Genomic DNA, 27,649 nt, shown 5'->3' on the forward strand with positions numbered 1-27,649 from the left:
CTTTGGAACCTTCTAGAAGCTTCCTAGTTGGTAGATGATGTTAGGGACATAGTCTTTAGAACCTTCTAGAGACAAGTTTCTAGAACCTTCTAGAAGCAAGTCTCTGGAACCTTCTAGAAGCTTCCTAGTTGATAGAAGTTGCTTGAGAAGCTTCCTAAATAGGAGTATATATTGGAATCGAGGCTGAAGAATTCTTCAGTCTCGACAACACATCTCTTGGAGTTCTAGCTCACCTCTTTGATGTTGTTCTTGTATTCATCTGATTAATCTAATTCTTGTCAATTCTTCTTGAACTTCTTATTAGATCTCGAGCCTGTATTTCTGTGTCTGTGACAATGCTCTATTTTGTGTGCAACCTTATTGATGCTAAATGTTGTGACTTCAAATCGCTTATTTTTCAATATACATGTATATTGGTTGTAGTTGTTGAAATTGTTGGTATTTTCAACAACTACAATCAATTATTCAAAAAATCGTTCTTGAAAAACAATTAAGAATATTTTTTACAAACTGGCAATAATACACAATAATAAAAATAAAAAACATATTTTAAAATAAAATGAGAACACAACATGGAATTCAATTCATCTATTGAAGCACTTTAATGTAATACTTGTTTGTACTTCTATTAACATTGTAACAAAATCATGTCTTGGTATTTTCGAGTCATACGTATTTTGAAAACAATATAGAAAAATTTAACTTGAGTTCTATAAGCTACATCAAATGTTTTCTGGCATAGAAGTGCTATATTTCATGTTTAAGTTTGGAACACTTAGTTGACAATACACTTGTAGTCCTGCTAAAGAGGCAATTAACTAACTTAAGAAGGTAAGATCACGACAACCACACTCAGCAACAACTATGAGTTAGGAGACAAAATCAAAAAAATAAAATAACGTCAATTGACAAACAAAAGTAGGAGCTATTTTCACATGGTGGCAACGTAATCCACCACCTCTTCAATCATAGAACAAAGTACAAATCATTCCGAGTCCATGTTCAACAATACATGCAAATTGAGTACAAATGTGCCTCATAAAAATATTGATAAGTGAATTTGGTAGAGAAACTGTGTATCTAACTTCTATTCTGCACAGTTGGAATAAAAATTTACCTTTTTTATGAACCAGTTTGCAGTTTGCTTCAGAGATGCAACAGCATGCTATTCCATCACGCAAACTCTGAGGCACTCCAGAGCCTAAGAATTGTTAACTTGTGACAAGCGCAAACATTCCAGCTGCAGATCAGCCAACATTTCTCGAATGATGCGCTCCGTGACGCCTCGCACGTACCCGTTGAGCGGCCATGGTGGAACTATGGCTGGCTCAAGCACTTGCTGGAAATTCACCCACGATCCTGGCGTTGCATTGTTCTCACGGGAACCGATAGACAATTCGCTCGCAAGCATTGGCTCTATCTTCCAAGAGCCTGAAAATTTCTTCATCATACCTTGCCTGGAGAGATCAAAAAGCATCTGCAGAACAAGAAAACGATGAAAAAGCTGCCAAATCCGAGTCTGCGAGTATCCGGGATTGTCTGAAAAATTAAGAAACCAATCTGGGAAAAAAAGAAAAAAGAAAAACGATACTCAGGGAAAGAATCTAGAGATCGGATAAGGCGATTGGAAACCCATATACCAATTTTTCTTCGCGGTTTTGCTCCACAATCACACGAGAGGAGAAGGTGCCTGAGAGCATGAGAAAGCGCCACCGACCCAGCTGCTCTACCTCCACGAGCTGCCGGTTGCCATCATCCTCCAGTACTTTTCGGTAGACGACTTCCTGCCACAACCATCGTACCGAAACCAATTTAATTTGTCATCTCCAATTCTGGAACAATCTCTATCCTAAATATCCTGTATTATAAATACCCACATTAAATTATAGTGAAAGATGCAACGCAAGAAGCACAAGGAAAAATGGTGCGCCACAAAGCACACATTGAGTGTCACTGCAAAGGCGGCGACACAGAACAGCGTGTGCTAACGTATCAGCCATGGCTAGAGAAGACAAGGTCGCGCTATGAGGAAATGGAATCAGTTAAAACAGACAGGTTCGGAAATTACAAAAGCTGGTGCAGATAAGTGCACAGAGCAATGCTGCGCAAGATGCATCAGACGAATTGCGTGACTGAATCCAAGGTTTAAGCCTTACCTTGATGTTCTTGAAAACACGGCGGTTGTTAGGGTCAGTAATGATGTTGAAGACTCCATCCGGGGGTAAAGCTACCGAAAATCTGGCATCGATCTGGCAAAAACTTCCCTTAGGCTGCGTGATTTTCAACATGGGTGGCTCGTGCACGAATTCGGCAGACTCCCATGCCTCGTCTTCCAACACTGACTTGCCTTCCCCTTCCACTCCGTCCAATGCCTTCACTTCTCCATTATCGCTGTGAACCTCCATCTTAAGTGATCTTCAAAGGTTGTCAGATGCCTCAGCTCGTGGATTTTGTTTCATTCCTTCGCGACTCGGATAAAAAACAAAAAGTGACAAAAATGCGCTCAACGCACACTCAATTCCTCTCCTTAACACCCCCTCCTCCGCAACCTACAAAAAAATCTCGAAGCTAAGTTCCAATCGACATTCGATCCAAACTCACCTCCAATTTGAGCTCTCAGTCGCTGCTGCGGCAACTGTAAGCCAGATCCTCAAAGTGGGATCCGGCACCACGAATCCTATCCAGCAATGCTGAACTCTATTACACAAGAAGCACGTTATGCAAACAAGTTGCCGGCGACAGGATAAGGGTTCTGCTCACCGCACTAGCGCATGCCATGCTCATGAGTCCCACAGACCCGCACACAAACTTTCACGCAGCTCTGCATCGTGCACGTCGAAAGCAAGAGAACTAATTCCAAGTAAGTAAATATGTAAAAACCAAAAATGGCTCAAAAACCAACTTGATAATGAAAATGATAGAAAGTGGGAACACATCAACCGACTTAGACCAGATATTTCCCATTCCAGATCCGACGTGTTGCCTAACGACGGGACCCCATCAGAGTCGATCAACATTTGTAGGATCTTCATGCCGTGAGCCGAAAGAATTCTCGTGAACGACGCTACTCGTACTATTCACGGATATTCTCTAAATTTTGACATGGTGGGCTAAGATCTATCAATTGAACAAAACGATCCGAAGAAGTGTGCCCGACCCGATCAGAATCGTTTCTCGTCCTCATTGGCTTCAACAAGCGGTGGCGTCCATGAATTGTTCTCAGCATCGTCAGTTCCGACACCGCCGCCGCTGGCACCATCACCACCTCTCGCACCTTCTCATCGCGCGCCATTGACCTCTTAATGAAAAATCCGTGGCCGCCTTGAAATGCATTCGACGATTCTGCAATCTGCGACAAGCTCGGCGTAGCCCTAATTCCTGTAAATTCGGTGAAGCTTTGTCCCATAGAAAGAATTCTGTCTTCCGCTTTCATTGTTATCTCGCATGTTGACGGATTATGGTCTCCTCATCGTCGAATTTCCGCCGTCGTCTCACCCTCTGATGCAAATTTTTCGGTAGATTATGTGCGCTTCTGTCGTTATTCTCTCGCGTGCCGAATGCGTCGGTAGGATAATCCTGGCGGTATGATGTCGGTATGGTTTCTTACTGAGAAAAGTGTGGCTTTTCACCGTATATACTTATAATTTACGATAGATATTAAGGAGAAAATTGGTGCTTTTAAATTTGTAAATGGAAATCACAGTGGAAATGCTTATTTAAAATATTGAATATGGTTTTGGTAGAATTGTACATTTTTACTATTTCAATTCAGACCTTGTATTTCTAAATTATCAATGTATTCAAAACAGAAATTTGAAAAGTAGGTATTCATAAGTTTGAATTTTTAAATTTTTAAAAACTCATACATTGATTAATTAATAATGCTGTAGGTTGTATGAAGAACAAACTTGATGAAAAAGGTACATAATGTTTTCTTAGGATACTTCTACTCCACCAAAATATTGCAAGAAAGACGGATTCTTAAATTGATAGTAATATTTGAAAAATATATTTAAAATAACTAATTTTACAGGTAATATGGTTCTCATATTAATTCAAATCATTAAAAGTTAATATTTCATAAAGTTTTAAATTTTTTTAAAAATGCTCTAATCCAACCTATTAGTAGATAATGCACATATTGCTAAATTGGTAATCATAAGAAATAATGCAAATATTTTGAATATCTTCAATAAACTAATACTATTCCAATTTATGCTACTATTTATTAGACTGTCTTCCTCATTATTTATATTTTAAAAATTGGATGACTTTATATTTATACATATATACATATATATATATATAGTTTGTTGTATGATTTGTATCAAGATGTATTTCCTTGATGTGCTATTTTTGGCCATAAATAATATCCTTATCAATTGGATAAGTATAAAGTTTGATTCAAGTGGATTCACAAGTCGAATTTAAGATTTTATTTTTTTGTATTTTGGTGGTTAAACCAACAACAACTGAATATATTGTTTACAGTAAAAATTATTGACAAAATATATATATATATATATATATATATATATATCTTCAATATTGTGGCATTTGTTAGGGAATGTATTCAAGAAAATCAAAGTTTCTAAATTCAATTTTATTTCTTTGTGCTTTTACACTTTAAAACTTTATGTTTTGAAAAAAACATGTTTAGAAACATTTTCTGCCAAATCCCATAATATTTGCATTAGAATATTTTTGTTATTTTCTTGTCTAAAATGTTTTGCATAAAGTAAATCAAAAGCTAATATTAAATTAAAGTATTACATATTAAATTAAAAAATATGCTCTATAGTAGTCATTAAGTCTTCTTGTAGTATTATTGTACAACTACTTGAAAGGTTGTGTTTATCCACCATACTGTGTATACATGTAAGATATTTAAAAATCATACCAAGTAGTAACAATTATTTTGTAATATGCATAATTATTTTCGTCAATTCTAAATATACCAAGAAAACTATCATTAATCCAAATCATATTAGTCTTATAACTTTCTTTTGGCTTAAATAAAAACATTCTAATCAACATTTGAATTATTATCAAAACAAGAATGGAGATACTGTTGTTATGCATATTTCACCCATAACATACTATGATATATGTTTTTGGTAATTATTATTAATAAATAGTTGATTTGAATAATTTTAATTTTTAACCATATTAAAAATCATATATTTTTTTATATATTAAATTATTTTAATTTTTATTATTAATTTATAATAAGCTAGGTAATAAAAAAATTAAATACAAACTATACATAATAATTTAGATTTAACAATAATAATTATTCAATTCAATCTATTTTTATTTTTATTTTACATCTTTATTTTTAAGATGAATAAAATTATTTGAAACCTTTTTGTAAGTCTACTTTTGATTTTAGAAGTTATTACTATTCTTCTTATTTTAAAAATTATGATATATATATTTATATATTAAATAATCTAAAAATTATTTTAAAAAATTAAACTTCAAAATATAAATATAAAAAATATTTATATATAGATAAAAGTTTTCATAATCATTCACAAGCTCTTTTTAATTACTAGCTTAATTAATTAAGTAGTTGATCTAGATTAATATGGTTTGGCTAATGAGAAGACTCAAAGCAAAAAAATCTAAGGTAGAGTGGAGATACTTGACCCACCTAAGAACCAAAATACCCAAGTTATATTTGATTAGGGCAAGACAATAATTAAATGTTGAAAAAAAAATTATTTGTTGCTATAATTAATTAAGAAGAGAAAGGCTATGTTAAAAAAAATCCTTCTCCTATTATTGTTTTTATTCTATTAAATCTAAAATACTATTAGGAGTCCCAGAGAAATAAAGTGTCTCCATTTTTGTTTTGCCCTATTTTATCCTTTTGATTTTTAATTGAAGTTAGTTGTTTGCAGTCTTGCTCAAAACAATAGCTGGTGCAAAAACCTTCTTGACATAGATTATATCTATAATTCATTAACTTTGGCATGAGAAATTGTGTTCATTTTACTCTTTGAAGATTAGCATCCAACAAGAGATTTAATAATTTGACTACATTTGAAGCTTTCAAATTGTCAAACTAAGGATTGGCTTAGGTCCAAAGTACCAAAGTTTGGACAATAGAATTTTCATTGAAGGGGTATCAAATTCCAAATTGTAGACAATAAGTTTTTATACCCACTTTCTCTTACCTTCATGAACTCATAATCTAGATGATTCTATTAACATAATGCTCTTCTTGGTAACATTATATCCACAATTAACATCCTCAATAGTTTGATGTTTGCATCTCCACATAAACAATTGTTTAGTTCTTTTTTGTATTTGGATAAATATGCTGTAACATGAATTTAAAAATATACATACAATGGGTGAATGTACTTAAACTATACAAGCCAAACATGGACATGCAGCCCAACCATCTGCACTCATACATCAGGACTTAAAGAAAAAAGAGAACCTTTGCTGCATGAATCATGACATTTTTGTTGTTTACAATAAATTTATCCAAGCTTGATAATAAAAAGAAGTGTAAACAAGAATAATTAAACTACTTACAGTCTACATGAACCATCTCTAACAAGAACCGTGTACTAACGTTAAAGACAGGAGAATAATATACTACATGTGAGAGGGAGAAAATGTTCTATTGATGTTGAATTGAGGAGTTGACACACTTGCAGTAAGAATTTGTGATGCTGGAATTACAAAAAAATTGATCTTATACAGTGTTTCCCACTAATACATATGCAAGTTGTTTATAACGATTCTTGATTGATATTTTTTTTATAACATTAGCCATTGAGCACAAAAATTATGAGACAAACGAGCATGAGTGATTTGATTCAATACAAGCAGAATTGCAGCGCTTTTATTAGTACAATTCCAAGTAAGTTCCAGCAAGTAATTTTAAGAATCTATCAAAACTCGGCAACCTATAAAGCCAAGTTTAAAGTATGGGTGAAATTCCCCAAAAAATTAAAATTCCAGCGACTGAGTCCGTGATGCATAAACGTCGCAACTTAAGATCCTTTATACACAATTCCTACGGTAAATATATATATCTCACATAACTGTGTAGCCTGGACCACCACCTCCTTCTGGAACAGTCCACTGAATATTTTGTGTTGGATCCTTTATGTCACAGGCCTAAAGTCCACACACAAACAAATAAATTAATCCAGCTCTCCTCAAAAAAGTGTAGTTCTGAACAATAAAGTTTTTCTAGTAACGTCAGGTAAAAGCAAACAGACAGTGCACACATGAACCCACCTTGCAATGAAGACAATTTTGAGCATTAATATTCAATTTCATTTTATCATTCTCGTCCGTAACATACCTGAATCATATCACAAAAACACACACATATGCTTAAAAAACGTCATAGAAACTCAAATTTGTTACAGATACAATGACGTACAAGAGGAGTGTGGAGAGACAAGTAAGGATCATGGCATACTCGTATACTCGAGCTGGGCAGTATCGGGACTCTGGCCCTGCGTATTTAGGTAAATTTACAGATTCAGGAATTTGAGGGTCACGTAGACGCAAATGTGGTGGTTGATCATGCTCGTGATTTGTACTACTCCTGCATACACAAGTAACACGTCATCTTCCTAACCGACATATTGGATTTCAAATCCATTTGTGGACTGAAACCAAGCATGTATGAGCAATCGGCAACACTACAAATAAGCATTAATAACTTGAAAACTTGCACAGTAATTGTTGGAAAAAAAAAAAATAAAATAATGCTCGACGTAACAGAATAATAATGAATTGAACCTGTAAAGAGACGTTAACAAGTCGAAGGATATCACACCATCAGGTTTTGCATAAGAGATTGGCCTATGCTTTGAAGCTGGCTGCAAGGAAATCCCCTACTAGAGGTTAGAAATTTTATAACCCCAATATATCATCAGCATTTTTTATTTCTTCTATTCACAGTAACCTGTCTCTCTCATTAAATTTGTCACCTTGTAACGTTAATTCGAGCTAATGTTAGTTGAAAACGTAAGAATACCTCTGTACATTTGTGATCTGAAGGACCATGTCGCAAAGTAAATGGTATCTTCCCCCTCAACAAGTAACTATCCAACCAGCCGACAGAAGCAACTTAGAACCATAATCTTCATTCAGATCACCAACTACAGTCTGCATAAGATTTCATATATGCAATGAAATTGTATGAAAAAACATTCAATCGATGAATCAACCATGATAATTAATTTACCACAAAATTCATAAAGATAAAATAAGGACAAAAAGAAAAGTTGAAACTGTTATTTAACAGTAAAGCGTAGTATGATGTCTCACTGATCCAAAGCAGCATGTGTCATGCCTGGCAGCAACCCATAGTGGAAGGCCTGTACTCCCATAAAATCCAACCACAACAATGAGCATCAATAATAACATGTCATTAAACAATATGTTGGCTTCAGGCAATGATTCTATATAACCTCAGGCTTCCATTGTGGTCCCACCAGTTGCTTCAAAAGAAAATGTAAAGGAACATGATATGAGAAGATGATGATACTTCTTACAGGGCGAATATTGCGAACAGACTTTAGTTCCTGCCACACCCATGATTTTTGCAAAGCCGTCCAATACGCCTCCATACTTGGCTGCTCAGACTTCCCCAGCGCTTCAAAAGCTGCCTCTGCAGCTACCATACCTGCAAAACACGTTTACAAATACAACTGTCACCGAGGAACAACCTGGCAAGATAGTAACAACATGACACAAAATTAGCACAGATAAGTGAATCGAAATGAGTAAATAATTACCTGACTTCAGAGCAGTATGTGAGCCTTTTATTTTTGGAACATTGAGAAACCCGGCACTGTCACCCAACAAAGCACCTCCTGGAAAGGCCGTTTTGGGTATAGACTGCAAATCAAAGTGAGATCAACAGAAGACGAGTGGAATGAAAACATTAGAAACAATCAAACTCATTCGTGCAATATGCATTTTGCTTATAGAGATTCAGATATCATCTGTTTTGCATTTGTGTTGTATCACCCTTAGAGAAAGAGAGAGCACTGAGAAGTATTCGTAAAAAAGAAATAATAGGACACCGCGATACAACCTACGTGAGCTTCAGATAAATGTGCACTAATAGATCTTACACAAAACAATGCAAATAGAAGGACGATCAGCAACTAGTAGCTACATTATCAGAAATAAAAGGAACTGATATTTTCCATTCAACAATTAAAATAACAAACGTTCTTACCTGAAATCCACCCTCGTTCAAGGTACGAGCACCATATTGAATCACTTTCCCCCCTTCCAGCATTGGCCGTATTGAAGGGTGCTGCTTAAATCTCTGTAAACTTATCAACCCGATGAAGTAAGCCATACACAAAGTTGATAAGTATGTCCCGCTTACTATCTCAAATATCTTTAGAACAGTGCTCGAAACTGATAGAAACATCTGGAACTAGTACAAGTGTCCCGCACTTTTCGAAGATTGTAAACAACGGCCGAGCCTTAACTTATTCAAAAAACAGTAATTACAATTCATCATACAACTAAATCACGACATGTACAAGAGCAAAGTTTAATATTAGTTAATGAAGAGATCAAAAACTATTATTTAACACCGACATAAACATCTTTATATGGTCCATCGTCAGATTAAGTTGATAAAGATAATTCATTGGTTAAAAGACAGAAGCATCTGTATACCTTGCTGCATGAATCCAAAGTGCTGACTCAAATAACTCAGAATTCCAACCTTTAAACTAGATCAATTGTCACCAACCACAGTAGGAAAACTGCGGTTTGCACAAAATATTATACCTGGTATTCTTCGTATGGACTCAAATAAGGATTCTTGTAGTCTAGTGCTACCACAAGTCCAATGGCAACCTGTAATATACTTCACACAGTGAATGTAAGCAGTAGCTTAAAGAATTGATAGGTATATTCATATAGCCTATTAATGATGTAAATAGTTGATTACAGCATATCTGCCAATACGGTAAGGCTTGAAAGATTAATTCATACAACTGTCTTAACACCCGGTACCTCAATTAGTTCCCTGGATAAAGATGTCAAAATAAGCTACTGTAATAAACGACAGGCGCAAGTAATACTTTACTCTTCGATCGAATTCATCCTCACCTGTCGGTTATCCATGTGATATAAAAAGGTTCCACCGTAGGTTCTGTAATCCAATGGATAACCCACGGTGTGAAGAACATAACCCGGTATATGCTTGCTCTCCTCGACCTCCCACACCTGCCCTAGCAAGGAAACGAGTTAAAAATGGCAAAAATGCTCTCAGTCCGCATGTTCTACACCTATAATGGTTGTACATTCCAAGGATTTTCAAAGCTGTGCAAAATGACAAGCTCTATCTAGAATCTATACACTATTATAGAAAAAAAATAAATCACACCTCCTTGATTCCAAGAGCATAGGTTTGGTGCTGCGCTTGAACTTGCTCGCGTAATTGATACTTCTTAAGAATAGTCTGTCCCAAGTTATGACAGCACGAGTAAAGTTACGAGAACCATACAAAACCCACTTCTCTTACCCAGTTATTAAAAAAAGGAGATTATTGAGATCGAGTATGGTACAGGGAACATTTAATAAGTCAAAACCCTTACAATTCAAAGATTAATAGTAAAATGAGCGATAAAAAACGTGCTTGTAGTTTAGTTACTTGCTGCTTAAGGACTACCAAATGCCACAGGAAGACACGACAAGAGTGCAATATTAGGGTAGTGAACAAACTAACCAAAAATACACGAAAGGTTGGTAGCAACATACCTCAGACAGAGAACCTCTGCAACCTTCTCCGAAGAAAGTAAGTCGACCTGCATTGGGATCAACACTAGACTAAGTACGAAAAAATCGAGGCAACGTCACGAATGCAGGCCCACATTTCATTCTTTGGAGACTACCTATTCACTAAAGATGATATGATATGCTAAGGCAAGCCTCAAAGGTTTTGAAGAGGAAAATGTTTAACCTTTCAACTCTATTCCCCGCTGAAAAATGGATTTTTTTGAACCATCCTTGGCAATACCCATATCATTTGTAGCTATTCCTACAACACGGTCGTTTTCGTACAAAACCTGCCATCATAGCATATTAAGCGGTCTGAATACAACTTCATGACTACCAAATACATTCAATTCTGCAAAGAAATCAAAAACTTTCTCATCTACTAGACACAACAAGCCACTGAGGAATGCAAAGCTGTAAGAATGTCCTGCACCTCGCTAGCTGCAAAGCCTGGATAAACCTCAACCCCAAGTTCCTCAGCTTTGGCCCCTAACCATCGAACAAGCTGACTCAAACTGCTCACACAACAATTATCACCCTGAGAACATAGCATTATCCATACACAAAGTGCAATTGTTGCCATTCCTGTGAAATACAGCTGAACCGTGGATATGTTTTCACTCGTAAGATTATAATCAAGTACACCCACATCAACATATGGACTAACAAAGCAATGTTTATCCTGACGAAACAGAATTCATCAACGACCTATGTCAATCCAAATTAGGACACATGAACAGTAACAGCACTAATAGAAGAGACAATCTTCAACCATGATGGTGCTAATCAATTGCTGATAATGCCACAAGTGTGACAAGGTGGGATAGGCTGGTCACCTAATGACATAATTTCCCTGGTTGTTAAAAGGGGACGGCAGTGGTATAGCACGTTTCTCGGTTAGATACCAAAATTTATCAGCTGTAACCGGCACCTTCACTGGAGCCTGCAATCCAACCACTCTAATGTCATTTCATTTGAGGAGCAGAATTGATGGCACAATTTAACTTGAAAATAGTGTTTCAATCATGCAATCTACCACCGCTCCTAAACTAATTCGCATGTTTAAAATACAAGTGAAAAAGCATGAGGAATATAGAAACCCAGAGCGTCGTATTAAATGACATTCTAGAAAACTATGTAATGTCGACAGGAAAGCTAGCATGATCAGCATCTTACGTCTTGCTCCTTCCAATCTGGGAAAAGCTCACTCAAGGCACGCGGCTCGTACACATTTCCAGATAGAATATGTGCACCTGTGAAACAAAATGCGAGTTTGTTAGCGTGTTCTCGGCACACAGGATGACATCAAGTTCGAGAAGAGAGAGCATCTTCCCATCACAAAATCGACATTAATGAAATAGAGAAAACAATTTTTCTGAATTATTTTCACTACAAGGCTTCACTGCACGATAAAGCACCAAGAAGTTTAGAAGAAAGAGAAAAATAGAGCTGACCTACTTCTGGTGCTTTCTCGACAACACAAACAGAGAGGTCGCTGCCCTTCTCTTGACACAGCTGCTTCAATCGGATAGCTGCTCCGAGCCCAGCCGGTCCCCCTCCCACTATGACCACATCATACTCCATGACTTCTCGTGATTCATCACTACTGGCTTCAGCACTAAATTTTCGTGTCTGCTCACTCTGGAGCCGGTCAAGCCCAACTTGAAAATGACGTGAACGTGATCCTTCCACTGACATCAAGCTTCTGTGACCTAAAATTCCTTTGAACAGACCATCATGTTTCTGAACTACTGCCGTGAACTGGATACCTTCGTAATCCGACCTTGAACGACCTTGAGAAAAATTGCTGCTTTCCTTTCCTTTTAATGGTCTTTGAGAGTAGGTTTCTTCAAGAACGTTGCGGGAAAAGCACCCTGGATTGAAATCGTGACGTCGTGCAAGGAGAGGAGCGGACCAACCCCGTGTTCGAAACAAGCGCCCCATGTGGGAAACTTCTATCAGCAAACGCCTAATTCTGTTACCCCTGTCTCAGCGTCACTATCCTGCAAAGTCATCGGACATGCCCAAATCCCTTATCATTGACCCAGAATTTACATGCTGTAGCATTCATGTACCAAATTCGCACCAGATTTCTTACAAACAATATCATCAAAGACGGCACCTACTTGAATCAAAGGGCGGCAAGATTATGATTTCTCAAACATTTACTACACACGAATAAAGTTTTGAAGCTTTTCGAAACTATCATTCAGCGAATCGGCGAATCCAATTCTTCAAATTCTACTCTAAGCTTTACAGAGTGGCCTAATTTACAGAACTGGTTACATTATCTTCAATAATCCGAAACCCAATTTACAACCTCGTATGTTCATTCTGAAGCTCACCTGAAAACTCGAAGTTGATCGAAAATCTTCGTCGCCTAAAATTGCTACAACAGCAGCTCGCTTCCAACCGGACACCGAATCAAGGAAATCTGCCGATCGGGAGAAAGTCGGATTTAGTAAATCGGATCGCGACGCGCGTTCAAACTAGAGCAACCAGAGGCTCCTTCGTGCACTCTAAAAAACAATCCTCTCTGTTATGAGATACTGACCCTACCTCCAGTCACATGATACAGGTCCAGCAGGTTGATTGCAAACCCTACAAGCAACCATCACAAAAAAATAAAATAAACAGCATTGCGACAGAGGGCAGCGATCAATCTAGCTCATGAGAACTCAATAAATACACAGCGCAAACATCAACAAAAAAATCCCAACTCAGAAAAAAAATATCACCCAAAAACACACATTCGCATCAAAGAAACGGCATGCTGTGTCAACAAAGCTGGACATCCCACCGAAAATTACCCAAGCGTGATCACAACGATGGGAATCCAGCAGCGGAAGGAAGCGAAACGAACAAACCTTGAGGCACTTGTGGCAGCACAAATTGTTGGCATGATGGCCAACGTTGTGGGTGCCTAGTCAGCGGTGACGCCCTGCAGTGATCGCCATCCGGATGAGGTGACGACGCATGTCGTGATCACTCGTCCTACACACGCTAAAACTCCACATCGACAACCCACCAGATTCATCGGCGGCAATGACGATTTCCCTCTCTCTGCGGAGATCAAGACCCACACCAGATTGCGCAACATTCCACACTTCCGAAACCCATTCTCCACCCATGAAATCCTTCACATGCTTGATGCTCGCAGTGTTTTGGAATTTAGAGATGTGGGTTGCACAGCTTCTGAAATCTGGATCCATTTGCCATCGTTGTTGCGAGTGTGTCTTCGACTTCTCGCCCTTCAAGCTTCAATCGCCTGCGTCCGAGACTGAGAAACGAGTTTTGTTCATCTTTCCATGAGATCGTGCTTGCCCTTGTGAAGCAAACGATCTATTAACTCTGTGTTGTATTGAGTGAAGTTGTATGTTGCTTTCTCCGTCAATTTGTCCATACTTCTATTTTTCAAGATTTTGTGTTTTTTGTAATGGAAATATAATATGTATTTATGAGAAATATGAATGTTATAGTTGTCAAGAGATGGTCAAAAGGATTAGTTTACAAATGAAGTAAAAAGATCGAATTTAGGATATTGAATTCGGCAAAGAGTGGTGAACTTGGAATACAATAAAAAAATTAGAATAGCAAGTTGGTGGAATACTTTTTGTGAATATCATTAAATATATATATATATATATATATACAAAGTTTTTTTTTTATCTAATATTGATATTTTATTTAATTTAATATATTATTATAATGAGTGTGATGGTATATTTAGAATGTGTACAATTTGAAGAATTGGAGAAGTGAATATAGTAGACATTGATTAATATTTTTAGAAGATTAATTTTTAAATTTACACAATTTGAGTAACTTTACACAAGAGGTATGTACTACAAATGGTAGAGCTATAATTATCAAGGACATGAATCAAAAAACAACCAAAGAATCAATAAATTTTTTTTGTTCCTAAAAAAGAGTGAATATTTATAATAACATGGTTCTAATATTGAAACTAGAATGGCTATTGTTAAAGACAAGAAGATTAGAGACTCTTGAAATAAGGCTATAAACAAGAAAGGCATTGGCAAGAACAAGGTAGGCCTTACTCCTACCAGCATATATACCATCTAACTAAAGAGCCAAGTGGATTATTGCAAATGAATTATTTTAATTCTTTTATGCTTGAAGTAGATTATGTAGATACTACAAAGCTATTTAAGCAAACAATAAGAAGTTTTAGTAAATATCTTATATTCACATATTAAAAACAAATTGAACAATTTCTAAATATGATTTATAACATATTCTTAATTTATATAAAATACTTATGTATAATTTTTTAATAATTTAGGCAACATCATTTCACATAATTATTATAATAATCATTAGAGTAATAGAAGTTATGTAATAAAATGTGGTGGTGGCAATACACATAAAAATGAAAATGCATTAAATTTAATTAAGAATTATTTTTATATGATAAATTAAATAAAAGATATTTTATAAAAAATATATTATTTAAAATAATTACCTAAGGAGAAATTTAAGTGAAATATTTATTCTAATTCAAAGTATATTTTTTAAAAAATTATGTTATTTGAAAACTTTCATAATTATAAAACATGTATTATAAATATATATATATATATATATATATATATATATATATATATATATATCTTAGTGAATTATGATTCCAGCATTTAAATTAATTTAGTTTTTTAAAATGATTTTTATTTTTATTTAAATAGATTATTATCTATGTGTTTTAATTAACATATACATATTTTTAAACATTTTTTTGATGCAAAAAAACCTACATATATAATAGATAATAAAATAATTATATAAATTTATAATTAAGAATATATTTTAATTATTTTGATAATTTTATTTTTTATAATGTATTATATGAAATATAATGCATAACATTAGTATAATTAAAATATAATTAATTACATATTTTTAAATATTGAATTTAACTTATTTTTAAAAAGAAATATTATAAATATTTTACTAAATCTATTGACAAAACATAAAATAAGAAGTTTTCATACTTAGCATCAACAAAGTTGCATACAAAAACAAATATGGAGAAAGATGATTCTTGTTTTAATATCTTGTACTTATAGAAAAGAGATTACATTTAATATAAATAAACTTTATTTAAATTCACCTTTATCTTATATTTTTTGATATTACTAAATCTTATTTGCTTTTTAACCTAGCTACTATCTAAAACCCTTATTGGTACTCTATCAATTTGTCTTAAGTCATTATTGCCCTTAACCATTAGCAATTTATTAAGATAAAAATCTAAGAGATGATAACTAAACAATGATTTGTTAATCTTTAATACTTATATTTTACTAATAGAGAAAAAATTACAATCCTAACAACTTTATATCAAACATTTAAAAAGATTATATACAATTTTTTTTATAAACATATCAACAAACATCTATTTAATATTTCATTATTTTATACTTATCATCCTAATTATAACCTTCATCCTCATAAAATGATGTTGAATATTAATGTGCTTGGTTCTTAATTAATACTTTGAATTCTTAGCATATATAAAATAACTTTGATTTTTAAACATAATTGGAATAACCTCTAATTATAAAAATTTAATGTCTTCTAAAAATTGTTTTATTTAGATTGCTTCTATTGCACAGTGGCATGTTATCATATACTCAGGCTCTATAATTAATCTTTCAATAATTGATTGATAACTAAAATTCTACAAAATGGCTTCTATTCCAATAAAAAAAAAAAAAAAAAAAAAAAAAACTTATATCTAACTATGAAATTTCTATCAATTAATTTTTTAATCCAAGAAATATTATAATAATCTTATAATCAAAGAAATTACTATTAAGCGACAATGTGGAGTCTATTGTGTTTTTTTTAGTAATTCAAAATCTTTTTAAATGTTCAATATAAAGGACTAACCTTGGACATGTATTTGCTTATAACACTCACAATAAATGCAAGATTTATTCTTGTGGCCACCATTGCATACATAAGTGATTATATTGATGTTTTATATGGAATATATTGCATCTTACCTTCAACTTGTAGAAACTCCATATTTTTGAAATTCATCAACTTTAAGTTTGTCTCTTGGGAAGTGTTGATTGATATAAATTCTTTCATAATGAGTTTTTTTAGCACCTCCTTAATGTACTTACTTTGGCTCATTATGATAATGCAATAGAAATTATTTTTTATAAATTCAAATCTAAAGAAATAGAATAATTCTTTTAAATTACTCTTCTTATTCTCAATTCTAAAATAGCCTTTATTCAATGTATATTTTATATATTGTTGGCCAAGATGATCAAATCATCAACATAAAAAATTACAACCGAGAAAAATCCTTTAAATTACATAAATTATAAGAAACTATTAGTTTTATTTCTAAAAGGACATCACTAACAAAAACTATAGAAATGTTTTGGTACCAAGTTCCTTGGTAATTTTTTCAATTCATACAATAATTTCTTCAAATTGTATATAAGTTGTTCTTTACCTTCTTGTATAAATCTTTAGAAGATGGTCTATGTAGATGTCTTCTTTTAATTTATTATATAAAAATATTTTCTTTACATCTATTTAGTATATTTCTAAATCCATTATAGTATCAATTACAATTATAGTCTTATCAATAGTAAATTTGGCAATAAATCCATATAATTTATTTAAATCAATGCCACCTACTTATAGTACCTTTTGGCAACTAATCTTACCTTGTATCAAGAACAAGAACTTATAGGAGATACATAAACAAGTAAGATGTGCATGAAAGAGAGATGAAAAAGTAGAAATAAGAAAGTATGTATATTCAAGAAGCAATTGAAATGACTACTGCTAAAGACTTGAAAAACTAAAGACTCTTGAAACTAGACTAAAAGCAAGAAAAGAATTGGCATGATTTTTTTTACTTTTGTTTTTTTATGTAGTGCATACTACACATTATTAAGAACATAGACAAATCAATAAGAACGAGATTTAGGGAAGTTTTGATGCCCTTGGAATATCAAAAAAGTGCAAAAAGTTCCTATTAAAAATACATTACAATATCAAATGAAACATGTGAGATCAGCAATTGTCGGCCCAACTCGATTCCCCACATTAACTCCCCCCAGAAAATTGACATATATCTATCTCTCATTAGTCCAACAAAATTGTAAGCAAAAACCTCACCCTAAACCCTAAAGCCCTCTCCAAATGAACGAATGATTTCCGTCCCTCTGTAAATCATCCACGATATTTGAGCACAGACACTGTAGGATCAGTTAACAAAGGCAACAGTGCAGCTGCTGCAGTAGTAGCAGTAACCAGCCAGATTCGCACGGTGTGGGCCACGGCAAATTACGCAAAGGGAGACTGAGGTGGAGATGATTAAGGTTCCGCAACCCTACAGATACTTAAATCAGTGGGTTGCGTGCTACACATCCCAACCTAGCGAGGGAACAAAATCACGCACATCCTGCAGTTGCCGCACATTCTCTTAAAAATAATTCGGGTAGGCTATAAAAAGTCTCCTCCTGGGCTTGACAAAGGGGGTTTGACGCGATCGGACGCGCGACCACGAGTCGGGAAAGTCCCTCACCCAACTGATCTCGGTGCCGCATCGGGACAGCCTGGATTCTTCGCAACTTCGGCGTCGCGACATCAATTTGCACACTGTGATCGCCTCCTCCTCCACTTCCTCCTCCTCTTCGCCTGCTGTGGCTCTCCTCCATTTATAAAAGTGCGACAACGGGTGGCGCCGTTGTCACCCTACAGTTCAGCTCCAGATCCTCCCTCCGTCACGCTCCAGATCTCCAGATGCTATTTCTGATCGGTGTGAGCTAAAAACCTTCGTGCTTATTACTAACCCTAAATCTGGTTCGGCGAAGGTATAGCCTTGCTCGTGGTGATGGATGGATGAACCTCGTTCATCTTACACGGGTGATAAATCGTTCGTTGGTCGTGGATGGCTGTGTTTCGTCCGTTAGCGATGAATGGTTTCATTCGTTTTGGATGAAAGCTTGGCTAATGTAGGTTTCGTACACACTTCAACTGTGACCAGATTTCTACATCGACATTAAGGGCATGACGAATATTGGTCTGGTTTTTTGTTTTCTTGAAATAAAGGTTTGAGCAATCAGGTGTTTTTGTTTAGATTTATTATGTGTTTCAGGTTGAATTGTTTATTATTTTGCAATAATGACATTATACCAAGTACTTACAATAGGTAATAATTAATGAATGAAGAATGTATTATGTTAGAACCAAAGAAAGATTTTCCAATCAAAACCATGTTGACAAGAAATTAGATTTCATGTGACTTTATCTTTAAAAGAAGATTTTTCTAATATTAGCATGGTATTTTCTTTGATGCCAATATAATGAAATACTTTTTATTAAAAAATAGGAAATTTAAGGTTACTTCTTAATTAAAATTCTAAATTGAATTTTTTTGTAAACCTTGTAAATAGAAATTAAAACTGCCCAGTAAATATATATATATATATATATATATATATATTACAAGATATATTACTACAAATAAATTATCACTTCATATGATTGACACAATTAAGTTACTAAAACATTCTAATTTAACAACACATATAGTATATCAAATTTTATCTACTTGTTGAAAATTATTTTTAGAAAAAATATCACATCTTAGAAAGAAAGAAAGAAAAAACTAAGTAACTAATTCAAGAACAAGGTAGCTTTAGTTGTGTGAGATATGCGGTTTAAGAAGATGGCTATACTCTTGTTAATATGAGATTTGATATGGAGACATTGGCCATGACTATATTAGAATAAAATATTTAAAAGATAAGGACATAAATATAGACAAAACCTTAAAAAGAATACATACTCATGTATTATTGGAAAAAAAATTAATTTTAAAAATAAAAGAAATAAATATATGAAAAAAATAAAAATAAATTGACTATTATTAAATTCAAATAAACTAGTAAATCTTGAAATGAGCTTGAAATAAAATAAATGTATTGGCATGTTTGAAAAAATCCTCAATCTTATGTACTTATATATTGATTATAAAAAAATCCTTGTAGAAGCTTCTTAAAGATGACAGGTCTTATTGCTTAATTATATGATTTTTAGGTTGCTTCTATAGTGGCTTTTTAAAGATAAGAATCTTGTAGAATAAGTTTTAATAATTAATTAACATATCTAAAATAATCTAAAGCTCTATTATATTTTTAGGATATTAATATGATATATTTAAAGTAAAATTATATTTATCTAATATATTTTTACATACTTCTATTTATTTAAATTTATATAAGAACATATTATATTATCATTATGTTTAACAAAAAAATCTGTAAATTACAATTAATTTGATTTCTATATTAATGAAATCAAACATATGTATAATAATATTTGCTATAAATTATAATATTTATTTTAAATAAAAGTTGTAAATATGCCCTTTCAACTATAATCACTATCTCATATTTAGGGAATAAGATCAGTCTAATAATTAATTAATATTAAAGCCTTTAAAACTAAATTTAAATAACATGTTACAAATACAATCAAATATAATATATACTTTCAATAGTATCACTATGCATCAAGAGTCTCTTTTAAGGTTGTAGTGTAATAGATGTCCATATTATTAAAATGAATAGAAACAAATAGAAGTAAATAAAAGTAGATAAAAACATGATGAAAAGATAGCATCTTTTTTTAAAAGATTTTAGGGAGTTTTCTAAATTTAGATTGGATATTTAGACTTCTATACATATTTCTTGTGACTATTAAAACTTGTTCTTTAAGTTTTCTACTTTTAAGATATTGCTTTGGAAATAATCTATAACTTGATTCTTAGGCTATAAATCTTGAAATTTCTACAAAGCTTCTATAAGACTTATTGAATAGCTAATATATATAGAAGTAAGTCCAAGACCAATATTAGCCTTGCTAATGTCTTTTTAAAATTATAATCTTGTTTTAAGATTTTAAAATTTATTTATAATTAAAAATAACTATTTTAGTATCTTTTTATCTTATATCTATCTTTTATTTGTTACTTTTTTTTTTTTCTTAGTGATACAAGTGTATGTATTTTTTTTTAAAGATTTTGTTACAATTTTTGTCTTTGACAATTTGTCAAAACTACTAACTTATTATAGTTGTTTAGTTTAAAAAGTTAGTAGATTATTTTAATTATCTGAAGATTTCTTTTTTGTTTTGTTTTGTTTTGTTTTGTTTTTTTTTAAGTTACAAACTATCTACCTTCAATATAATATTTATATTTTTTAATATTGATTTTTATTTTTATTTTTGAAAGTGATCTATTTTTTTGTAAAACAATATATTTAATATTAGAAGTTTAGAGTATCTTTCTAAAATTTAATTATATATTATTTAGAAAGAAAAAAAATATATGAATGCTACACTTAGTGGAAGTAAAAATAGATTTATAAAAATTACAAATCTATACAAGCTTTTTAATAAACTTTAAGCAAAAAATTTAGTTATTATTACTATGCTTATAGAAAAAATTAATTATGAAGCCTAATGTTTGTTACTTTTCTATTGTAAACTAGACTAAAAGCAAGAAAAGAATTGACAAGAGTGAATCATGTCAACCCATCCACAATCGCTGCAGCCGCGAATCTACCTTTAAATAAAATGAGATGATTATTATTATTATTATTATTATTTAATTTGAAATACTTTTATGAAAGAAAAATTAATAATAAATATTGACTTAATTAAAGATAAAATTATTTATTTTTTTATAAAGATTAATAATTTTTTAAAATGTAAAAGTCTTTTAATCTTATAAGTGGATTTGATAATGGATGTATCAAAGAAAAAATTAAAGTATAAAGTATAATTGAAGTATCATGCTTTGAGAAATATTACTTGATTTCTTGCCAAATGTTTGATATCTACTATTTTCAATTTCTTATTACACCAAGATTGAGGATGATTAAGAAAACTCAATATCTATTACAGTCACTACTTATGCTATTTAGTAACTTCTTGTCATAGAAATTAAGGACTCAATTCTTAGACAATCATATAACTTGATATTATTATTATTATTATTATTATTATTAATATTATCTTTTTATAGAAGTATTTCTTAGAAAAAGCCATACTAAAAGAAAGTAAATTTTAATCTTAAGAAATTAAGAAATTAAGTAAAAAATTATTTTTACATAAAAATAAGTTTTTATACACCACAAATAATATATATATATATATATATATATATATATATGTATATATATTGTAAATAAATAATTGTTTTCATCTTTAATGATACAATTAAATATCTAATTTTTAAAGATTAAATTTTATAATACAATTTTTATTATACAATATATAAAGTAATATACCCTAAACCTAGGTATTTTTTTAATATTTTTTAGTTAATTTTTTTTAATGAATTAAAATAAAAAATTATACAAGAAATTAAGTCTTAAATTATGAAGAAGTTAAAGTTAAAACTATACTTATTAAGTCACAGTTCTGTATTAGAGTATAATGTACATTATAGATTTGTATATAACTACTAAATTATTATATTTGTTAGTAGATAAAACATTTGACTTAAATTTTATAAGAGTTCCATAAATATTTTAAAGATATTTAAAAGATTAATTGTATATGGTTTAATTTTACAATAGTGATGCTCAAACACATCAATTTTTAGTTAATAATGTAATATTAAAATTTTATTTTTAAATTTTATTATATTACATTTAACTGAATATTAGATAACTAAACACATCATTTTCTGGTATTCTAAAAATAACTATTTTACGAGTTTATGTTAATTCGATGAAGTACACAATTTCATTTGAAAAATGAAAAAAATTAAAGGGCAAAGGTTAGTGATAATCAAACATTAAAGCATGAATAGAATGAAAATAAGAATCCCATTTCATTGCTGAGACAAATCAGATTCACGTTATGTACATGCGAGCATGCAGTCCAATTTGCAGCACATCCACATTCTTGCGTCTTGTGGGGGTGCCAAGGTGCCTCTTGTGCTGCCTCCGCTGGATCTTGCCGAATCACGACACGACGTGAGGATTGAAACATTCCTGCCTCGGTGCCGAAATTCGTACAGTTCGAGGCTCTAGATAGTGCACATCACAACAGGAAAAGGTGTCTCAGAGAATGCATGCAGATGCTCCGCAGTGAGGCAGCTGGATTCATGCCATGGTTTGAGATTGCAGGTTTGATGGTGTTGAGCGTTGAGGAACCATCTCTACAGCTGTGCTCCTGCTTCCCTGTGTGCAACAGAGCGGCATTTATCCATTTGTGGGGACGCAATGGTAATGGCGGATGCCAAAGTGGTCCTGCGGAGCTCACCCATCTTCTGGAGAAACTCTGGCTTGAGTCGTGGTCTGGGAACCTGGTTCGCATTTCATCTGAAATGTCGTCTCATCTCAGGACACGGAGGGATGAGGAGCTGCCTCGGTAGTCGCTACCGGTGTTATATTGACACGGTCAGCCGGGTAGAGGCTTGTCGAATGTTTCCAGGTCGCGTGATTATCCCCAGTTGAAACGTGATTGTATACCTTGGTGGTAGATGCCGCGATTTTTTAACTTTTATTACTCGACAGTGACCCAGCTTCTGGATGCTGTATTCTGAGGGAGGATATTGCGACAGTGCGTGCAGTATCTCTGAAGCTCAGACTTGGGATTGTCTTCTACTGTTGTACTCTCATATCAGCCACTGAGGTTCTTCGCAGTGTTGAACTGTTACTGGAAGTAAAGCTTCAGGAAATTCAGGTCACATTCTGGCAACACAAGCATTTCTCAAGTTGATGTGAGTAAAGCTTAATGTTTATTTCAGGAAAAAAGAAATGGATCTTCGAGCGTTTGAAGCTCGCAGATGCAAGGGACAGGAGGGTGATCCTGTAGTACTTGAAGTTGAAGATGGATATCAAATAAAGGCGACACGGACAGAAGCTCCTCTCTATTTCGCATGGAATGGTTAAGGATTTCTGGTGTCAGTCGCTACCGGTGTTATATTGACACGGTCAGCCGGGTAGAGGCTTGTCGAATGTTTCCAGGTCGCGTGATTATCCCCAGTTGAAACGTGATTGTATACCTTGGTGGTAGATGCCGCGATTTTTTAACTTTTATTACTCGACAGTGACCCAGCTTCTGGATGCTGTATTCTGAGGGAGGATATTGCGACAGTGCGTGCAGTATCTCTGAAGCTCAGACTTGGGATTGTCTTCTACTGTTGTACTCTCATATCAGCCACTGAGGTTCTTCGCAGTGTTGAACTGTTACTGGAAGTAAAGCTTCAGGAAATTCAGGTCACATTCTGGCAACACAAGCATTTCTCAAGTTGATGTGAGTAAAGCTTAATGTTTATTTCAGGAAAAAAGAAATGGATCTTCGAGCGTTTGAAGCTCGCAGATGCAAGGGACAGGAGGGTGATCCTGTAGTACTTGAAGTTGAAGATGGATATCAAATAAAGGCGACACGGACAGAAGCTCCTCTCTATTTCGCATGGAATGATTAAGGATTTCTGGTGTCAGTCGCCAGTTTGTGGTTCCGATCGTCCCTTTTAAAAAAAAGTTTTTGAGTTCGACGAGTTGCAAAGGAGAAGGGAAGACTTCGACGGAACATGAGAATCAATGATCGAGGAGATGGTGACTCGATTCGAGCAAGATTTGCCAAGGCAAACGTATCCCTGTCAACCAGTAGTAGCGACTTGAGGCGAACTAAATGTGGCGTGGTCTTTGATGTCACCCTTTCGTCACCATCAACCAGGATTACAATGTTGTGAACAACGTGGCATATGAGTTGTCCACACTAACCCTCTTAGGGTCATGGAAATCCGGGAGGGTACGATATCATGGAGCACGCAGCGATGCCCTCCTGATACCGATGATTGTGAACAGCTAGCTACAGCAACCTTCAACAAATAGACAGCATCATTACTCGAGATTCCAACTGAAATCTTGCAATATTAGTCACAAACTCACGATTAAGCAAGCTGGGGTCTTAAGATGATGGAACGACCAAAACCGTTTGTTACTGAAAATATCCACAGTTATACCCTCGTCAACTGCCCAACCAGAGCGGTTTCATTTAGAGATATGGATTTAGGGGGAGTGTGATGGGGGAACTACTATTTCTTCACCCATGCCAGATCCATGCACTGTGAAAGGATGACGGTGGATGATTGTTTTTTTAATTATTTTCGTGTCGGAGAACAAGGAGCAGGATTGCGGGCTTTTTATTGGCGCCCCGTGAGCTGTATTCGCCACGTTTTCGGGGGGTTTTTCTTTTCGTTATTGTAATATTGGAGGAGGCGTGTGTGATTCACTCACCATGCTCCGAGCGCTTGTTTAGGTTGTATATAGGTGCAGGGAACATTACCTGGTGCAGCCTTCACATATTGTTTCAAATATTGTTTCACGTATTTCATTTTAGAGATCGTTCGTAGTTTATACTGCAATTTGGTATTGATTCATCGATCAACTTGCAGAATTTTGCATTTTCAATGGCTTGATAAGCACTGTTCTATGTGCATTTGAGAATCAGCTTAACTCTATGATGCTCAAATTTCATCAAAAGTTGCTTCGAAGAGGGATTTCCGTGGATTACTTAATTCAAGAGCAAAATTCTTTAAAACCGGAGTGTTCACAGGAGTCTCACTAATCATGGATTGCCATACAATTACTTTACTAAAAATGAACAGAGTTTCGATGTGGACACAACCCTCAGTACAGCATATTTGACAAACTTTAAAATCAAAATTTAAAATCAAGTCTAAATCACAGTGATACGATTCCTGCAAGAAAGGTCTAACGTCTCAGATTTTAATTTCATACGAAGCATTGAAACTTGTATGCCTTGTGGCTCTCATGCCAAAGCGATAGAAGATTATTATTCAGGTAGTCGCACGATTCTTTAATCTTCACAATGGCTTAGGTGAGAAGTCCTTAAGGTCCATTACAGGATTATAGAATATCGCCGATCTCCGGATTCTGTGCTTCCAAGGTTCCGAGGGGAAATTTCTTGAAAGTTGTGATAAACCAACATGGGCGTCTGCAATAGGTGGAAGTCTGCACGCACCTCTTTCCACAGCTCAGGGGACATAGAATCGCCTATTATAAGCCAATACAATTCTCTTTCGGGAATACATTTCGTCTGTCTCTTCCTGTTTTCAGTAAATTCCTTGTTATCATCTGCCCGTGGAAAACTTGGGAAGACAAGGCTACAAAACTCCCACTTCTCTGGAGTGCCAAACGTGGATGGCCCAAAATTCTCTTCTTCTATGCGTGAACTTAGGATAACTCCCACTCAGAACATGCAACGCTTGTGATACAATTATTCCAGCTTCAGAAACAGGAGACTATCAAAGCACAACTAGGGGAAGTAAGTAGTGGAGGAGAGGCCCACATTCTGGTGTAGATTTTGCTCGGGAAAGATTGATCACCATTTCCAATTGTGCGTTAGACTGTCTCGATTCGTACAGAGCAGACCGAGTGCACGAGCAAATATTGAGGTAGGAAATGGCGACCCGCACCATGCAGCAGACCGAACCATTGTGGCCTGCTTTCATGTCGAGTTGGGTTGCCCCGAATCAGTGTTATGTTGGGGATAAGACATGGAACAAGAGGCTCCCGAGCGTGATGGACAATGATTCGTGGGAAGTGCGTGCGTTTGCGGAAGATACCAGCTGCATCAGCGGGGCCCAATGGCCTCCGAGATTCTACTCCTGCAGTTTTTGTCACAGAGAATTTCGCACTGCCCAAGCTCTGGGTGGGCACATGAATGTGCACCGGAGAGAGCGCCAGCATGCCAACCAGCTAGCGCAACTTCGAATTGCCTCCTCCGTTGCGTCCCTGTCTCATATCCCTCGCTCTAAGATAGACATCTCCGATCCTTCAGTTGAGAGTACAGAATTTTCCTGGCTTCAATCTGTGTCTAAGTCTCCTCGCAGTTTGTCGCCAATGCAGCCCTGTGCTCCCACTATCACCCGCAATCTCTTTTCTCAGAATTCGTTGAGCTCCTCGCACCTGGACTTGTCTATGTCAGGCTCGACTTTTAATTCCTCCTCCACTCTCTCCACTTCCCCTCCTTCCCAGGAATCAATATCCTCCAACTCCACTGAGACGGCGCACGAAATCGGCACAAAACCTCTACTCCAAAGCATCCCCGACATTGTCTGTGAAACTTTGACGCAACAAAACTTCTGGACGATGTCGTCGCGCGGATCTAACGCATACCATCCGTATGAGAGATCTCGGTGCCGGAGCAAAGTACTCGGCGACAAGGAGGACATGTTAGACCTTGAGCTCCGTCTTGGCCAAAGCTCATGCGCTGTTTGACAAGCCCAGCAACGGCGGTTTCAGTTCCACAGTGATTGGAGCATTGCCCCTGCTTTTCATTTTGCCCTGAATAAAACTTGTCATCACAGTTTTGCGGTCTTTCAATTTTGATCACTAGAGTTAGTGCACGTGATGATTTTGCCCCTTGAGATAGGAAGGAAGAGAACGGATGCAAGAGGCTTGGGCTGAACTTTGTACCAGATTCTCAATCCTCGTAGCCTGTTCCGCCTCCCCTGAGCCATGACCAAGAGTATGCAAGCAATTCGTGGGTGGTGGGAGTGACCCGCCTGGTCATAATAATAATAAACAAAAACTTCTACGCTACTTCGAATCAACGGCGCATGGGAGAAGACGCTGGTGACATGCACTTGTGCATCGCTGGCTCAATGAAATAGGAGGGCATATGTTACACAAGTTAGGCATACAGTGTGTACGCACCTCTTATGATTCCTCATAATAAGTTGAGATAAGTGGTACTCTCATCATTCTACTCTTCTCTAATGTGTTGTTCAGTCTTGTGTGTGGGCATTTCGAAGTAGTTT

At 34.7% G+C, this 27,649-nt stretch overlaps 3 protein-coding genes across 10 annotated transcripts; 1 reads left to right on the plus strand and 2 right to left on the minus strand.

Annotated features, from left to right (window-relative positions):
• Positions 1-905: 905 nt before the first annotated feature.
• LOC112277716 (uncharacterized) lies at positions 906-3,538 on the minus strand. The gene is made up of 5 exons (XM_024510361.3): positions 3,158-3,538; positions 2,761-2,821; positions 2,157-2,549; positions 1,641-1,784; positions 906-1,477 (listed from the first exon to the last, which is right to left on the minus strand). Exons 3-5 carry the CDS (start codon positions 2,403-2,405, stop codon positions 1,202-1,204), a joined length of 669 nt encoding a protein of 222 aa, XP_024366129.1. The 5' UTR covers positions 2,406-2,549; positions 2,761-2,821; positions 3,158-3,538; the 3' UTR covers positions 906-1,201.
• A 3,292-nt stretch (positions 3,539-6,830) lies between these two features.
• Positions 6,831-14,079, minus strand: LOC112278063 (electron transfer flavoprotein-ubiquinone oxidoreductase, mitochondrial). 8 transcript variants are annotated; one of them, XM_090247997.1, is made up of 21 exons: positions 13,656-14,079; positions 13,348-13,389; positions 13,134-13,222; positions 12,243-12,791; positions 11,965-12,041; positions 11,625-11,731; positions 11,222-11,303; positions 10,973-11,078; positions 10,771-10,817; positions 10,397-10,471; positions 10,120-10,236; positions 9,796-9,864; positions 9,227-9,319; positions 8,778-8,880; positions 8,535-8,665; positions 8,308-8,357; positions 8,015-8,081; positions 7,777-7,856; positions 7,451-7,579; positions 7,264-7,330; positions 6,831-7,140 (listed from the first exon to the last, which is right to left on the minus strand). In XM_090247997.1, the coding sequence occupies exons 4-21, from the start codon at positions 12,730-12,732 to the stop codon at positions 7,057-7,059; spliced, it is 1,974 nt and encodes a 657-aa protein (XP_090104123.1). In that variant the 5' UTR covers positions 12,733-12,791; positions 13,134-13,222; positions 13,348-13,389; positions 13,656-14,079; the 3' UTR covers positions 6,831-7,056. The 8 variants fall into 8 exon arrangements, 6 of the variants coding, with proteins under 6 accessions (XP_090104123.1, XP_024366855.1, XP_024366860.1 ...); XM_024511087.3 differs by having other exon boundaries at positions 13,599-14,079; XR_016501188.1 differs by having other exon boundaries at positions 7,777-7,852; positions 13,134-13,389; positions 13,589-13,671.
• Positions 14,080-24,826: 10,747 nt separating this feature from the next.
• LOC112277852 (uncharacterized) lies at positions 24,827-27,592 on the plus strand. The gene has a single exon (XM_024510636.3). It carries the CDS (start codon positions 26,289-26,291, stop codon positions 27,105-27,107), a length of 819 nt encoding a protein of 272 aa, XP_024366404.1. The 5' UTR covers positions 24,827-26,288; the 3' UTR covers positions 27,108-27,592.
• Positions 27,593-27,649: the final 57 nt, after the last annotated feature.

Source organism: Physcomitrium patens, chromosome 26, assembly GCF_059467195.1.
Source record: "Physcomitrium patens ecotype Gransden chromosome 26, ASM5946719v1, whole genome shotgun sequence".
Classification (NCBI taxonomy): domain Eukaryota; kingdom Viridiplantae; phylum Streptophyta; class Bryopsida; order Funariales; family Funariaceae; genus Physcomitrium; species Physcomitrium patens.

What these genes read in the sequence shown, in the direction of transcription:
- LOC112277716 (XM_024510361.3), bottom strand. Translation starts at nt 2,405, where the DNA reads ATGGAGGTTCACAGCGATAATGGAGAAGTGAAGGCATTGGACGGAGTG. An exon ending in GTGTTTTCAAGAACATCAAG is followed by an intron (nt 1,785 to 2,156) that starts GTAAGGCTTAAA and finishes TGGTTGTGGCAG; the next exon opens with GAAGTCGTCTACCGAAAAGT. An exon ending in AAAACCGCGAAGAAAAATTG is followed by an intron (nt 1,478 to 1,640) that starts GTATATGGGTTT and finishes CTTGTTCTGCAG; the next exon opens with ATGCTTTTTGATCTCTCCAG.
- LOC112278063 (XM_024511092.3), bottom strand. Translation starts at nt 12,732, where the DNA reads ATGGGGCGCTTGTTTCGAACACGGGGTTGGTCCGCTCCTCTCCTTGCA. An exon ending in CGAGAAAGCACCAGAAGTAG is followed by an intron (nt 12,042 to 12,242) that starts GTCAGCTCTATT and finishes TTTGTTTCACAG; the next exon opens with GTGCACATATTCTATCTGGA. An exon ending in AAAATTGTCTTCATTGCAAG is followed by an intron (nt 7,141 to 7,263) that starts GTGGGTTCATGT and finishes TGTGGACTTTAG; the next exon opens with GCCTGTGACATAAAGGATCC.
- LOC112277852 (XM_024510636.3), top strand. Translation starts at nt 26,289, where the DNA reads ATGGCGACCCGCACCATGCAGCAGACCGAACCATTGTGGCCTGCTTTC.